We start from the raw sequence: 14,187 nt of genomic DNA, 5'->3' as shown, positions 1-14,187 counted from the left end.
CGGATTCTGTCTCCAAAACACCCATTGTCCCCATGCTGCAGCTGGCATCTTTCCTCCTCTCCCTACCCAGAAGTTTCTTTTTTCAAATTGCTTCAGTCAATTATAAATTTAGTCAATTATACTTTAAAGGCATTTTGATCCTTGTGATAAACACCGAAGTTGTTGGCAGGAAACTGGCCTTCCCCAGCAAGTTCAGATTGAATGTTTAGTCCACATTTCCCTTTATAGCTTTTTATATGGAAATCATTTAGATCTTGGCAGTTTGGTTTTTAGAACTTTTACAAAGAAATGTGACAGGGCCCTTGAAGTGAAAAACAGGAACTTCCTTAAGTTCCAGTGTATGTAGTTTCTCAGTAAAGCAGAATGTTTGAGGTGGTGAATTTTTTTACATTTCTGGTTAACTAAAAATTAATCAAAAACTCCTTTAAATTTTAGTTTTGTTTTTAAATACCTCTTTAATGTGTCAGTTTTCTTTTCTGTGTTAGATCATAATTGAAGTTTTATTTGATGATTAGGGATATTGCAATGCCCAAGGCTCATTATAAGCATAAATTCTCATTGTACAACATTGTAGATCTAAAGGATACAGAAAAATAAGCAAAATCTGCCCTTTTTTTTTTTTTTTGGCTTGCATTCTTAATTAGAACTTACTTGGTCTTTCATCCTGGAGAGGATCCTGTGTTATAATAAGTGCAAGTGGTAAGGTTCAGGACCGTCAAAGTGGAAACTTCTGCCAGATTTCAAAAACAACACTATAGTGAGCCCTTTCCCTTTGAGATAGTAAAAGATTCAATACCAAAATGATTACCTCTGAAAGTGCATAATTTTTACTTGAGGGAAAAGAAGGGGACCATTGTCTCATAGGCATAAATAATAATAACAGGTCGCTTTTGTGGAGTGATTTCTGTATGCCAAGCAGTGTTCTAAATGTTCTCAGACCCAGGATCTCTTTTAGTTTTCATGGCAACTTGATCAGACACGTGCCATTATCATCTCTGCTTTATAGATCAGAAAACTAGAGCTGAGAGAGGTTAAGTAGCTTTTCCAAGGTTGCAGATGATCAAACCCAGGTGTGCTCCGTTTCGAAGCCCAATACCCAACCTCTGATACCAGCCACCTGTGTTTACCCTGACTGCGTGGGTGGGACAGTCGACCTCGAGCAAGGCACAGACTGGCAGTCAGAAGACCTGTGTTCCAGCTTCAGCCTGTGTGCTAACTGCTGAGTGACTTTGGGCACAGGCGTTGATGGCTGTGGACCCTACTGCTCACATCTGTCAGATGAGGACAGGGAGCAAAATCATGGGTGTTTCCCCGTGTTCCTCAGAGCCTTGCTGCCCTCGGCAGCCCCTTAGAACAGCACCCTTTTTTCATCCTTCAAACATTGGGGTTCCACATAGGATGTTATCTAGGGGGATAAAAGTTTCCATTGCTAAAAATAAGTTTCATTAAAGCAATGAATTAAAAAAAGAACAGTGAACCACATAACTGTGAATCCTCTCTAGACCTGAGATTTTGACACTGGAGATTTTACTCTTTTTTTTTTTTTTTTTTTTTTTACAAAGTAGAGGGAACTTCTTCCATTTCTAGGGAAGAGAAATGCCCCTGTTGGTCAAAGATGTTAGCCTCCCACCCAGTGGAGTCACTCAGGCATAAGCACAGAGTTTAGGAAGGTACAGTTGATTATTTCATAGGCTTCTTTTTTTTTTTTTTTTTTTTTTTTTTGAGACAGAGTCTCGCTTTGTTGTCCAGGCTAGAGTGAGTGCCGTGGCGTCAGCCTGGCTCACAGCAACCTCAAACTCCTGGGCTCGAGAGATCCTTCTGCCTCAGCCTCCCGAGTAGCTGGGACTACAGGCATGCGCCACCATGCCCGGCTAATTTTTTTATATACATATCAGTTGGCCAATTAATTTCTTTCTATTTATAGTAGAGACGGGGTCTCGCTCTTGCTCAGGCTGGTTTTGAACTCCTGACCTTGAGCAATCCGCCCGCCTCGGCCTCCCAGAGAGCTAGGATTACAGGCGTGAGCCACCGCGCGCAGCCCATAGGCTTCTTAATACGCCACAAGTTTTAGGGCGTGTGGAACGGAGATAGGTCAGCAGTTAATTTCACTGCAAATCTGCTTTTGTCCTTTGCCCCCCTCAGAGAAGCCGGTGCTTCAGAGCAGGCACTCTTTGGATGGCTCCAAACTTACTGAGAGAGTGGAAACTGCACAGCCCCTGTGGATAACGTTAGCACTGCAAAAGCAGAAGGGGTTTCGGGAGCAGCAGGCAACTCGAGAGGAGAGGAAGCAGGCCAGAGAGGCCAAACATGCAGAAAAGCTCTCCAAAGAAAATGTGAGTAGCCTGTTCTTCCACTTTAACTTTGCCTTCCTGAGTTTGGCTCTTTTTTAGGTCACAAGGATTAAAAACAAAACAGAACAAAAGAAAAGGCTAGATGAGGGTGGTGGAGAATTCTTAGAAAGGCTAGCGCAGTAAATAAGCCAGGCAAGCATTTTCAGTGTGAAATTTGACGTGGTTTCATTATGGTCTTAGCTTAACCTGATTTTGGCAAAATCCATCACATATTTATAGCAGTTGATACATAATAGTTATATGAAAAATATGAAGGTGATTTTATTTGAGCATTGGGTTCAGAGGAAATTAGGAGACTTGTCCTGTGGCCTGGTTTTTATAGTCAGTTTGATGGGGCTCATCTGGGAAAGTCACTTTCCCTCTTTGGCACATGGCACTGATCTGCTCCCAGTGGGGACCTGGGTTGAGCACACGTGGCTCACAAGTCCAGTCCAGTCCTGCTCTGGGGACTGGAGGTCAGGGACTGGCAGGCAGAAGCCCCTGAGGCCCACAAGGCCGGTCTTTCCACGCCTTCAGTGGAAAACACACTCTTCTCTCTGCGCATTCAGGTCAGTGGCAGCCCGCAGCCTGCAGGCGGCAGCGTGAGCAGAGCAGGTTCCCTGCAGAAGGCCACCGCCCCGCCGGAAGAGAAGAAGCCCGAGACTGTAGCGTCTAGGCTGGAGCGCAGAGAACAGCTGAAAAAGGCCAACACTCTCCCTACGTCTGTGACAGGTAGGGAGCAGGTCCATTTCTATTTAACTGCAGTTACAAGTTTCTCCTCTTAAGCGTGCTTCGTTTCCTACTGCGTCCTAACTAGTCTAGCACCTCGGGCACTGCAAAGCACAGCCCGTCTCATCGCCTTAGTCATAACCTACCAGCTGTCCAGCGTGTGATGGTAAATGTTTAAAAACTAGCCCTTGAGGAAGTAGAGAGAACTCTGATTGGTAGCATTTTCCATATGGTGTAAACACTCCCACCATGGCCAATTTGAAGCTACCAATGTGATGTCAGCTGGCTAGCTAAATCTGTGAACACTGAACCATCTCCAGCGCCCCACTGCCTGTGTTCTGACAAAGTTATGTTCATTAACTTACTGCAGCAAGGGAGAGCACATGTGAGAAGAACCTTCTAAACAAAGGAAGAGACAAGATTTTAATAGGATTTGGGGGAAAGGGTGAAGTTTAGATAAAATTTAAATGGAGCAGCATTTTATAAGCTCAAAGCAAAGCAAGGGTGTACATAAAGGGATTAATGTGTAGCCTGAGCCCAAAAGTTAGGGTCCTGTTTCCTTTGAAATTATGAAGTTAAGATAAATGTGTGAGGTAGGCCACTTCCGTCGTAGCCAAGGCAGCTAACGCTACTACCAACCCGTGGCAGTTGCTGGCGCTAGAGCTTGTGGACAAATGTATAGGATCAAGAATTCATATTGTTATATGAAAAGCGATAAGGAAATCATTGGTACTCTTCTAGGATTTGATGACTTTGTCAATATGGTGCTAGAAGATGTCACTGAATTTGAAATCACCCCAGAAGGAAGGAGAATTACTAAATTAGATCAGATTTTGCTAAATGGAAATAATATAACAATGCTGGTTCCTGGAGGAGAAGGACCTGAAGTATGAATGGGTTTCCTTGACTTACGCTAGATTCTGTTTTGTCTTAAAATGACAAAAAAATGGATTTTTTTACTTTTTAATATTTAGATCCTATAAAGCAGTTTCCCGTTAAAGGGAAATACTTTGAAGATGTATACCCATTTTGTAAGTTAATCATGATTATCTTTGAAAAAGAAGAAAAGAATTTCAAAATATCACATGTACCCTAAAAATATGTAGAACTATGTCAGTATGTCAATTGAAAATACAAAAAAGATAAATGTATGAAATGTTATATCTGAAAACCTCTACCTGGAGCTCTTCCAACATAAATTGGAAATGCAATCCTCATCTCTGTGTCCTGGTGACCCACGTGGCTCAGAACAGAGGTGAGATGGTCCATTCTCGCTGATGCGATTTCAAACAGCAGGTTTCTGATAGCCTGTGACTTGACAGAGTGCGGTTTCTCAGCACTGTGTCCTTTGATGCTAATTAACAACAGCAATTTTTTTTTTTTTTTTTTTTGAGACAGAGTCTCACTTTGTTGCCCAGGCTAGAGTGAGTGCCGTGGCGTCAGCCTAGCTCACAGCAACCTCAATCTCCGGGGCTCAGCGATCCTTCTGCCTCAGCCTCCCGAGTAGCTGGGACTACAGGCATGTGCCACCATGCCCGGCTAATTTTTTTTGTATATATATTTTTTTTAGTTGGTCAATTAATTTCTTTCTATTTTTGGTGGAGACGGGGTCTCGCTCAGGCTGGTTTCGAACTCCTGACCTTGAGCAATCCGCCCGCCTCAGCCTCCCAAAGTGCTAGGATTACAGGCGTGAGCCACCACGCCCGGCCAGCAATTTTTTTTTTTTTTTTTGAGACAGAGTCTCACTGTGTTTCCCGGGCTAGAGCACCCTGGCGTCAGCCTAGCTCACAGCAACCTCAAACTCCTGGGCTCAAGCGATCCTCCTGCCTCAGCCTCCCCAGTAGCTGGGACTACAGGCACGTGCCACTATGCTCGGCTAATTTTTTTTTATTTTTACCAGTTTGGCTAATTTGTTTCTATTTATAGTAGAGACGGAGTCTCGCTCTTTCTCAGGCTGGTCTCGAACTCCTGAGCTCAAGCAATCCGCCCGCCTCGGCCTCCCAGAGTGCTAGGATTACAAGTGTGAGCCACCGCGCCCCGCCAACAGCAATTGCTATATGCTCCTAATACACAAGAGATGTATCCATTTTTTAAAAAATTCTTTGTTCTGTTAAAAGGTAAAATAATCCAATGGTTCCCAACTATTTCCTTTTTACAAATCACTGAGAGAATGGACAGATCTGATCAGGCTCCCTCCCAGGGGTTATTAGGGTATCTGTTTTCCCCCATGGCTGTACACTTCTCTGTGCCTTGGTTACCTGCTACCTTAGGTCCAGAGATAAAAAGTCTCATCACTATTAAAGATATATGGAACTCCTGTAATCCTAGCACTCTGGGAGGCCAAGGTGGGAGGATCACTCAAGGTCAGGAATTCGAAACCAGCCTGAGCAAGAGCGAGACCCCTTCTCTACTAAAAACAAAGAAATGAATTGGCCAATTAAAAATATATAGAAACAATTAGCCAGGCATGGTGGCGCGTGCCTGTAGTCCCAGCTACTCAGAAGGCTGAGGCAGGAGGATTGCTTGAGCCCAGGAGTTGGAGGTTGCTGTGAGCTAGGCTGACACCACAGCACTCTAGCCTGGGCAACACAGTGAGACTCTGTCTGGAAAAAAAAAAAAAATTGATTATTTGGAGAAGGAGGAAAAGCCTTTATATTTGAAAATCACTTTAGAATGCTGTGTAATTTCTCAAGGATCTCCATAGACATTAATTTGATCTTATAGGAATTAAGGGTTTTAAACATTAAAATGAGAGAATGAGAGAAAATGAAAATTTCTTTCAAAATAAATGAAAACTCCAAAGTCAAAGAGGTCACAACTTTCTCTGCCAGGTAACTTGGAAGTACTAAAGGTTTAATGCATCCCAGACTGGTCTCAGCTTATAAAGCCCTTGTTTCTAAAGTATTTGTCTTTTTAGTCACTATTTTCTGAGTTCTAGAAGCATGAGGGTAGGCTGTTGCAACAGGCACTAAATATGACTCAAAGATGAGAACTCTCTGAACTTAAGAAGCCTATAAGCTCTAGTGAAGAAAGTGATACGACGCAAAGAATTATGAGACTAGAATGGAAGTTGTGAAAGCTGGCAGGACCCGTGGGACTCGGTGGCAGAGGGGCCCAGGGTGTGCTTTGTGGGTGACCTAGCTTTAATTTCACCAGTTTGATAGATCTGACTGCTGGCTTGAGCTTTTTCTTCCTGGAATTCACTGGTGGTAGGACCAGAATCACAAATTTAACTTTAGTTCTTGTGTTATTATGCAGGCGTAGCTTCTGTGTATAGAAAATTAGGCTTCTAGAAATTCTTTGAAATGAGAATTGACTGCCTGTTGACCGCTGTAGTACCGTATGCAGCGGTTGTAACCAGGTAGCCTGCTTCCCCCAGTCCTTCTCACTGCAGGTGCCCAGGAACTTGCCTCTCAGTGTTTCACTGCGCTTTCCTTTTTGAGTCTCATATTTCTGATAAATCAAAATGTGGTTGGGGTGTGTGTGTGGGGGGGGGGGTGTTGGGGAGAAAGGATACAAAACTTCAGTTAGATAAGAGGAGTTAAGTTCAAGAGATCTGTTGTACAACATGGTGACTATAGTTAATATATCCGATTGTTGAAAAACACAGAGTAGATTTTAAATATTCTCACCACAAAAATAACTGTGATGTAATGCAAATGTTAATTAGCTAGATTTAGCTATTTCACAATGTATATATATTTTAAAATATCATGTTGTACATGACAAATACATATAATTTTATCTGTTAATTAAAAAGAAATTTTTTTTTAATGTGGTTCTGACTTAACCTCCTTTCTCCATTTCCTTCAAAACGAAATCCAGTGGAGATCTCAGATTCGGCTCCCCCCGCACCGCTGGTGAAGGAGGTCACCAAGAGGTTCTCCACCCCAGATGCTGCCCCCGTGTCAACAGAACCCGCCTGGCTGGCTTTGGCCAAAAGGAAAGCAAAAGCCTGGAGCGACTGTCCGCAGATAATTAAGTAGAGAGAGACTCTTACCCTTTCCCTTTGCCGGTCATTGGCTCCTCTCTTGCCCTTTTTATTTATTTATTTTTTATATGAGGTAAAGAGACCAAGCTAGGGAAAAGCATGTTTTATAGGCGCTAAAATAATGTTCAGAGACTGAACCGGTGGCGTTCATCGTAAAGAGTGTTTGCACAACCCTCGGTGCTGGTGCCTTGAGCTCCTCCTCGTTCTCAAGAGAAAATTCCGTCCAAGGGACCCCAGGAAGCAAAATCTCTAAACTAAGGTCTCCTCGTGAGCCTGCCACGCCCATTCCATGGCCCTCCACGTACATACACACCCACGTACTGTTCAGTACTTTTGCCAATCTTTGTAGTGGTTTTTTGATTCTCTCATTTCTTTTGTCCCCACCATATGTTTGGGGATGTTTATCCTTTCTGCAGTTACAGTGAAAGGATCATGTATAGATAGAAACAAGGATGCTCGTTCTCCTGAACACAGCAAGTAACTGGTAATCACAAGGAACAGTCTGGCTTCCGGCTCTGTGCCCACGTCCGTTTTCGTGAACATTCCCCACCCTGAAGCTGTAACACAGAAGACAAATCCATTCGCACTTTCACAGCGCTGTGGACCCAGTGTGAGGCCCCATTATACCAATACCCTCCTTAAGGACATGCTCAGAATTCAGCCCAGTTGGCTCCCAGGGAACATTTGTATTTAATATGGTGAAGAAAGGAAATTCTTTATCAGAGCCACAAGTACTCTTTCTGTCTCCCAAAATCCCCATCTAGTACAGTGATTCTTAAAATGTCCAGGCTCCATCCCAGGCCTACTGAATCAGAGCCTTTAAGGACAAAGTCAGGAATGTATATTCTGGCAGAAACTCTTCAGATGAATTCTGATATATCCCAAAAGTTAAGAACCTTGGAATAGAGTGATTCTGGTATAATCTAGTTTTTCAGATGCTGAAGGGGAGGCTCATTCACCCAAAAAGCAAAGTGAGACAGGAAAAAATAATAAAACAACCCCCCCAACCCAGCCATTTATTACAAGAAACAACAGGCTATTGACATTACATGTCTCTGAAAATCCCCTTTGCTCTTTAGGGAAAATTAATAGGAAGTCAAGATTTGGAGTTTTTATACTAAGGATTTCCTGCAGAAAGTTTTTTCTGTACTATAATTTAGAGTCAAATGTTCAGCATTTATAATTCAGAGCATTCGCCCTGCTACCTTTAAAAAATATCTGTTTTAAGTGGCCTTGTTATATACATGTGCATACAAAGAATGAACTTGACAGTTGAAAAGCTACATATATTCACTTTTATTTACCTTAATCTGCTTTTCATGAAACATAGATATACCGGAAAACCTACATATTGCTGGTACTAACTTTATATTTCATAGTGTTGGTGTAATCCCCTTTTCTTAGATTCTTACTCCAAAATATAGGTACAAATCCTTTGCCCAGTGCAAAGAGAATTAAATCCATTTTCCTCTCCTTCAGAACATGTTTTATTTGTATCTGACATTAGTTTCCTTCACACTCACTCAATATGCAATGTCTCGTTATTCTATCATATATCTTAAAGAATGACAGTGAAGTTATTTACCATGTAGAAACCATCTCTCATCTCCTTCTAGAAACAATGGCCCACCCTCACGGTAGCAGCTGGCATGTGTGGTCAAGTGGATAGTCGTACTCTGCAAGTTGGATTTGATAATTATATACACTGGACCTTCAGACTGTTAAGAATCAATGTAACTTTTTTTATTGCTATGGTAAGCAATTAATACACCACTGCACGTTTCCATACTAATGTTCATTTCTAAATCTAATATACAGGCATTTGTTGGTTCCAATGATTTCCTCACTAATATAACACTTTTTAATGGGAATCTTTCCACCAAGAGCCCTGGAATTATAGTTCTACAGCAATTCTTCTGAATTGACTTTCTCTTTCATCCCGTCAGCTTTGCACAATATCCCAGTAATGGCAAGGACCAGGTGAGGAAATAAGATTATTAACAAAGAATGGTAGATGAGTCACCTCTGTACTGGCTCAGATACCACTGAGCCCCCATCCAAAGTGGGAGAAATAACCTCAGTTAAATATTTTCCATCAAAGTCTTTAAAAGAAGAGTATACCGAAGAAAGGATAGTCACAGTACTTCTAACAACTTCTAAAGGGTACATGTTTAACATTTCATTTAAAATTCACCCCAAATTTGCACTAAATACCAATGAAGTGTTATTTTGCTTTAGTTATGTTGCAGTCTTTTTCTGAGCAACGAACCATGGGGAAATTCTGTAAAAATATATGAAAAGTTCAAGACTTTTTTTTTTTTAAATGAATGATTTCTATGTTAAGTACACAAACTTTTTTTTAAAAATTTCAACCAACATACATTTCTGCTGGCAAGGTTATAGATGATTAACCTCTGTTCCTAGACTTATATATAAAACTAGAGTTTTTTGTTTACTTTTTTAATTTTTCAAGTGCAATTGTTTCTTATACAAACATTATTACTATTATCATTTTAGCCAGTTATCTGCAAATGTATAGTATGTGTTGTCTCTTCTTGTGACGTTTAGTTTGCTTATTTTAAAGCAGAAACATTAGTTAGTGTCTTGCAATATTTTTACCAACAATAAAAATTAAGTAGACTTAATGAAAATATGTTAGTGTGATTTTAATATTATTTTGAAATTTCGGTTGTATAAAGTTTTAATGTAAAATGTTCATTATTGAAGGGAAAAGATCTTTCAATAAAAAATACAAGATCTTTGGCACTGATAGACTTTGATTTTGATGACCATTTACAAACCATCGTATTATATAGCTTTTGTTGAATAAGTAAAAGTTGAACGTGTTTTATATGCTACTTTATTTCTCACTAGATATTTTTGGAGAAAAACAATAAACAGGGCAGTTAAATGTTTGTCTTGATCCCAAATTGGAATTGAACAATTGGAATCTAAGACAAAATGATCCTGCAGCTCCTTACAGCCCAAGTGCGGGCCGTGGGCCAGCAGCGTATGCATCCACTCAGCGCGTGCGTAACGAGCTGATGGCCACACGCCGCGCGCACAGGGCTCCACCAGGGTGCAGTGAGTCCCGCCATCTGCAGATTATAAGCTGGAGACCAAGGACAGCTGGTGATAGTCCAATTCAGCCCAAGTCCAAAGGTCTGAGAACCAGAGGAACCACCGGTGTAAGCTGCAGAGTCTGAAAGCCTGAAAACAGGAGCTCTGAAGTCCAAGGATACAAGCACATGGCTGTCTCAGCAAGAAGGGGGAGAATTTGCCCTTTCTCCATCTTTTTGTTCTATTTAGCCCTCATCACACTGAATGATGTCCAACCACACCGGCACATCAGTGAGGGAGGATCTTCTTTACTCAGTCTGCCGATTCAAATTCAAATGCTAATCCCTTCCAGAAATATCCTCACAGACGCACCTAGAAATAATGTTTTACCAGCTATTTGGGTATCCTTTATCCTAGTCAAGCTGACACATAAAATTAACAATCACACCTAATTAAAGAAAGTGCTACCAAATATATTGATGTGTTTTGTTCTCTAATTCCTGAAAGGTTTTCTTCCTCCTACAGGAAGTAAAATATGGTTGTCCTCCAATAAAGCATAGACAAGTTTCAATTTCTTAATCAAATTATAATCTTTAAAATAAGACTATCCACATGTTGTACAATGTTAAAATATTTTCAAACATCTCACAGATAATGACTGTCTCTGATTATTTTTTTTTATTGCCACTCAATAAATCCAGACAATAAACATAATTATTTCTACACCCAATAATGAGCATTGATTCCCAAACCACAGGAGAAGAGAAAACTTCCCCAGGGAGTTCACATACACTTTGCAGTTGTCCAGTCTGAGAATCCAAGATCCACAGTTTCCCATCTGTAGATGCTGCTGCCAGCAACATTTCACTGCTGTGACTTTGGTTATGGAAAACAAACGGTGTTGCGTACACCCTCGAAGTAGTTTCAAATTTCCATTGGAGGTGACCCTCCATGTTACAGCAGTAGATAAAGCAGTCATGGGAACCAAAAACTACGTTGTGCTCTGACGCTGACGTACACGGGGATGAAAAGATTGGTCCACTGGTAGAGAATTGCCAAACCTATAAAGAGTAATCAAATAAAAAATCATTCATGCATCTACAATTCTCCCTGAAAGCACTATGAAGTTAACACATCTAAGAGATGGTGTAGGCTATCTGAATGTAACTACACGGAAAATGGCTTTTCCTGAAAGTATTTCCTCATATTAGACCTCTGTCGTAGTGGCAAAATCTAGGGAAAATTACACTGGCGTGTTGTTATTGCATGATTCATTGCTATGCATAACGTGAGATAAAATTTATTTTGAACCCTATTCAAGAGTTATTACTAGTATGTTCAGAGACACTAAGTCCAAAGATAAAGCTACATTGAGTTTTCAATGTATCTATTAAAAACTGTCTTACTCTTTTCTCTAAATGTAGGAAAAAGGAAGTAAATGGGCTGAAAGGAAGCATTTATATGTAATAAATTAGAGCTTTAAACACAGAGTTATGAGTTGTGTGTCTGCCCTGTGAATATATATTATTTGCTTATTGCAAAGCTTCTACCGATAAACCTGTTGGCCAATATTTTGAAGACAAAAGGAAGAAAAGATATAAGTCTAAGGTATTAATGTACAAATGCACAGAAACCATAGCATAATGGAAAACAAAACAGATGGCACGTTCCTAAAATATGATTTGTAATCTCTACTCTTCTCCCTGACTTGAACAAAATCACATTCATCTTTCTGTATCTCATTCAAAAAATTACAGTAATAGCATTTGCCTCTTCTTACATCTCAAGAATCTAACAGTAAGAATATATTCAAACTACTTTGTAAATAAAAGTATTAAGTGAATATAATAAAAGATTTCAAAGTAATTTAAAATCACTCTGACATGGAGCAGAAGGAACTGCCACACTTTGAGGAGTAAACATAGATGAATGAGAATGAAGCCCAGCCATCCCAGGGCTAACTTCTGTTGGAGCTAAGTGCACTCTCAAATCCCCAAAATAATCCCTCAAATCAAGCACACAGCACAATTTGTCCCATAAATGACAGGCACGTGTAGACAAAGAAGTGGAGCTTATGCTCCCAGTGTAAGATGGTACAACCCAAAGAGCCTCCAGGCTCCAGCCTGCCACCAGACTCCTGTGTCCTAGCCACAGGTAAGGCCCTGCACCCTCGGCCCGCTGACCAATAGCTGACCAATGCGGAGCTGCACAGAGACGACACTGCTGCAGGGAGGAAGCCCAAGCCGGGTCCGCACCCCCCCAGCCTCTCTACGTCTCCGGAGCACCAGACATTCTCTGCGTACAAGCCCTTGGCAAAGGCCCGCTGTCACCAGCAGTGAAGACGCCGCACATTTGCATGTGCCTCGAGGACAACCCCCCCCCCAAGCAGCTGCCACTCAGAGCAACGCCCCTCTCCAGGGGCACAGCCGCAGCGCGGCCGCTGCCCACCCTACCTGAGCACTCTGCGTTGCTGGGCTTGGGGACCGTCCCGCCCTGTCTGCCAAGCCAGAGCCTGCACACCTACGGAGGGCTTGAGGATAGGATAAGCCCCTCTAGCCCAGCTGTGCCCCCACCACTGCCTGAGCATGCTAACGAGTCCTAGGGACCACCCAGCCCAGGCCACCTGCTGGCACCTGAGCACTCCTGCTGGGGGCCTGAGGTTGGGCCCACCCAACCTGCCAGGTGTGCCACCCACACATGCCAGCTGCGGGCCTAGGACTCAGCCCATCGCAGTTACCAACACCACCAGCACAGACCGCTTGGGACCCAGAGGCTAGTCCTGCTACTGCTACTGCCATCCACCATGCCACCCTGCTGCCCGGGGGGCCCAAGAACCCGCCTGGCCCACCGCTGCCTGGAGGCCCAAGAATTGGCTCGCTGGGACCCACTGATAACGGTGCTAGTGTACACTGCCCTGAGGCCCAAAGGCAGGCACACTTGGCCCACTGCTGCCACTACTAAGGCCCCAAAACAGGCCCACCTGGTGCCCCTATACCCAGCAAAACTCCAAACAGCCTCTACTAACACCTGCAGCCTAAGCCACTAAGGAAATCAGACACCACTGTTGGTATTTACAGCCTAAGAAATCATACGAGACCATAGTACTGCGGTGCCCAGAATCCAAGCCGAAGCGCCCTGCCCAACCAACGCCACGGACACATCTTCAGGAAAATAAGTTTTCCCCTGTGAACGCAAGTTTAAAAGACTGAAACAATCAACTGTTAGACCAGATGTTCAGAAATCAACATAAGTACATAAGAAACGTGAAAAGGAGATATGACATCTTCAGAGGAACACAGTAATTCTCCAGCAACAGATTCCAATCAAAAATAAATTTATGAAATCTCAGACAAAGAATTTAAAATATCAATAGTAAAGAAGCTCAATGAGGGGGCCACTCGATGCAGGTGCAGTGGCCAACATCGGTAATCTCAGCGCTCTGTGAAGCTGAGGTTGGAGGATCACTCAAGGCCAGGAGGAGTTCAAGACCAGCCTGAGCAACAGAGAGAAACGCCATCTCTACAAAATATTAAAATATTAGCTGGGCATGGTGGCACATGCCTTTAGTTCTAGCTACTCTGGAGGCTGAGGTGGGAGGATTGTTTGAGCTTGGGAGTTCAAGGCTACAATAAATGCAAACCAAAACCACAATGAAATATCTTACTCCAGTTAGAATAGCTATTATTAAAAAGATAAGTACCTGTACTCCCATGTTTATGGCATTATTATTCACATTAGCAAAGATATGTAATCAACTTAACTGTCCATCAATGGATGAATGGATAAAGAAAATGGTACACTACTCAACCATGAAAAAAAACAATGAATTCTGTCATTTGTAGCAACATGGATGGAACTGGAGGTCACTATGTTAAGTGAAATAAGCCAGACACAGAAAGACAAATATCGCATGTCCTCACTCACGTGGGAGCTAAAAAAGCTGATCTCCTGGAGGTGAAGAATAGATAGATACTGGAAGCTGGGCAGGGTGTGTGCGTGGAGGGGGCCTAATGACAGGTTGGCTAGTAGGTACAAATATTTAGTTGGATAAAAGGAATAAGTTCTAATGTTCAATAG

General features: G+C 42.2%; 2 protein-coding genes and 1 pseudogene across 5 annotated transcripts in view; 2 read left to right on the top strand and 1 right to left on the bottom strand.

Annotated features, from left to right (window-relative positions):
• Nucleotides 1–10,678, top strand: part of CRACD (capping protein inhibiting regulator of actin dynamics) — a 211,424-nt gene extending 200,746 nt beyond the window's left edge. For all 3 annotated transcript variants that reach the window (XM_020285294.2, XM_075997892.1, XM_012758235.2), the window contains 3 exons: nt 2,143–2,333; nt 2,900–3,062; nt 6,885–10,678. In XM_020285294.2, coding sequence (XP_020140883.2) covers nt 2,143–2,333; nt 2,900–3,062; nt 6,885–7,045 — 515 coding nt within the window. In that variant the 3' untranslated portion in view covers nt 7,046–10,678. The remainder of the gene's footprint in view (nt 1–2,142; nt 2,334–2,899; nt 3,063–6,884) is intronic.
• On the top strand, nt 3,114–4,417 carry LOC105867858 (U6 snRNA-associated Sm-like protein LSm5 pseudogene; annotated as a pseudogene).
• Nucleotides 10,679–10,765: 87 nt separating the features above from the next.
• AASDH (aminoadipate-semialdehyde dehydrogenase) overlaps nt 10,766–14,187 on the bottom strand; it is a 31,846-nt gene continuing 28,424 nt past the window's right edge. For both annotated transcript variants that reach the window (XM_020285297.2, XM_075997893.1), the window contains exon 16: nt 10,766–11,171. In XM_020285297.2, coding sequence (XP_020140886.2) covers nt 10,779–11,171 — 393 coding nt within the window. In that variant the 3' untranslated portion in view covers nt 10,766–10,778. The remainder of the gene's footprint in view (nt 11,172–14,187) is intronic.

The sequence above is a fragment of the Microcebus murinus genome, chromosome 26 (genome assembly GCF_040939455.1).
Source record: "Microcebus murinus isolate Inina chromosome 26, M.murinus_Inina_mat1.0, whole genome shotgun sequence".
In the NCBI taxonomy this organism is placed as follows: domain Eukaryota; kingdom Metazoa; phylum Chordata; class Mammalia; order Primates; family Cheirogaleidae; genus Microcebus; species Microcebus murinus.
The sequence above is the reverse complement of the archived record's forward strand: the minus strand, read 5'-3'. Positions and strand labels throughout refer to the sequence as shown.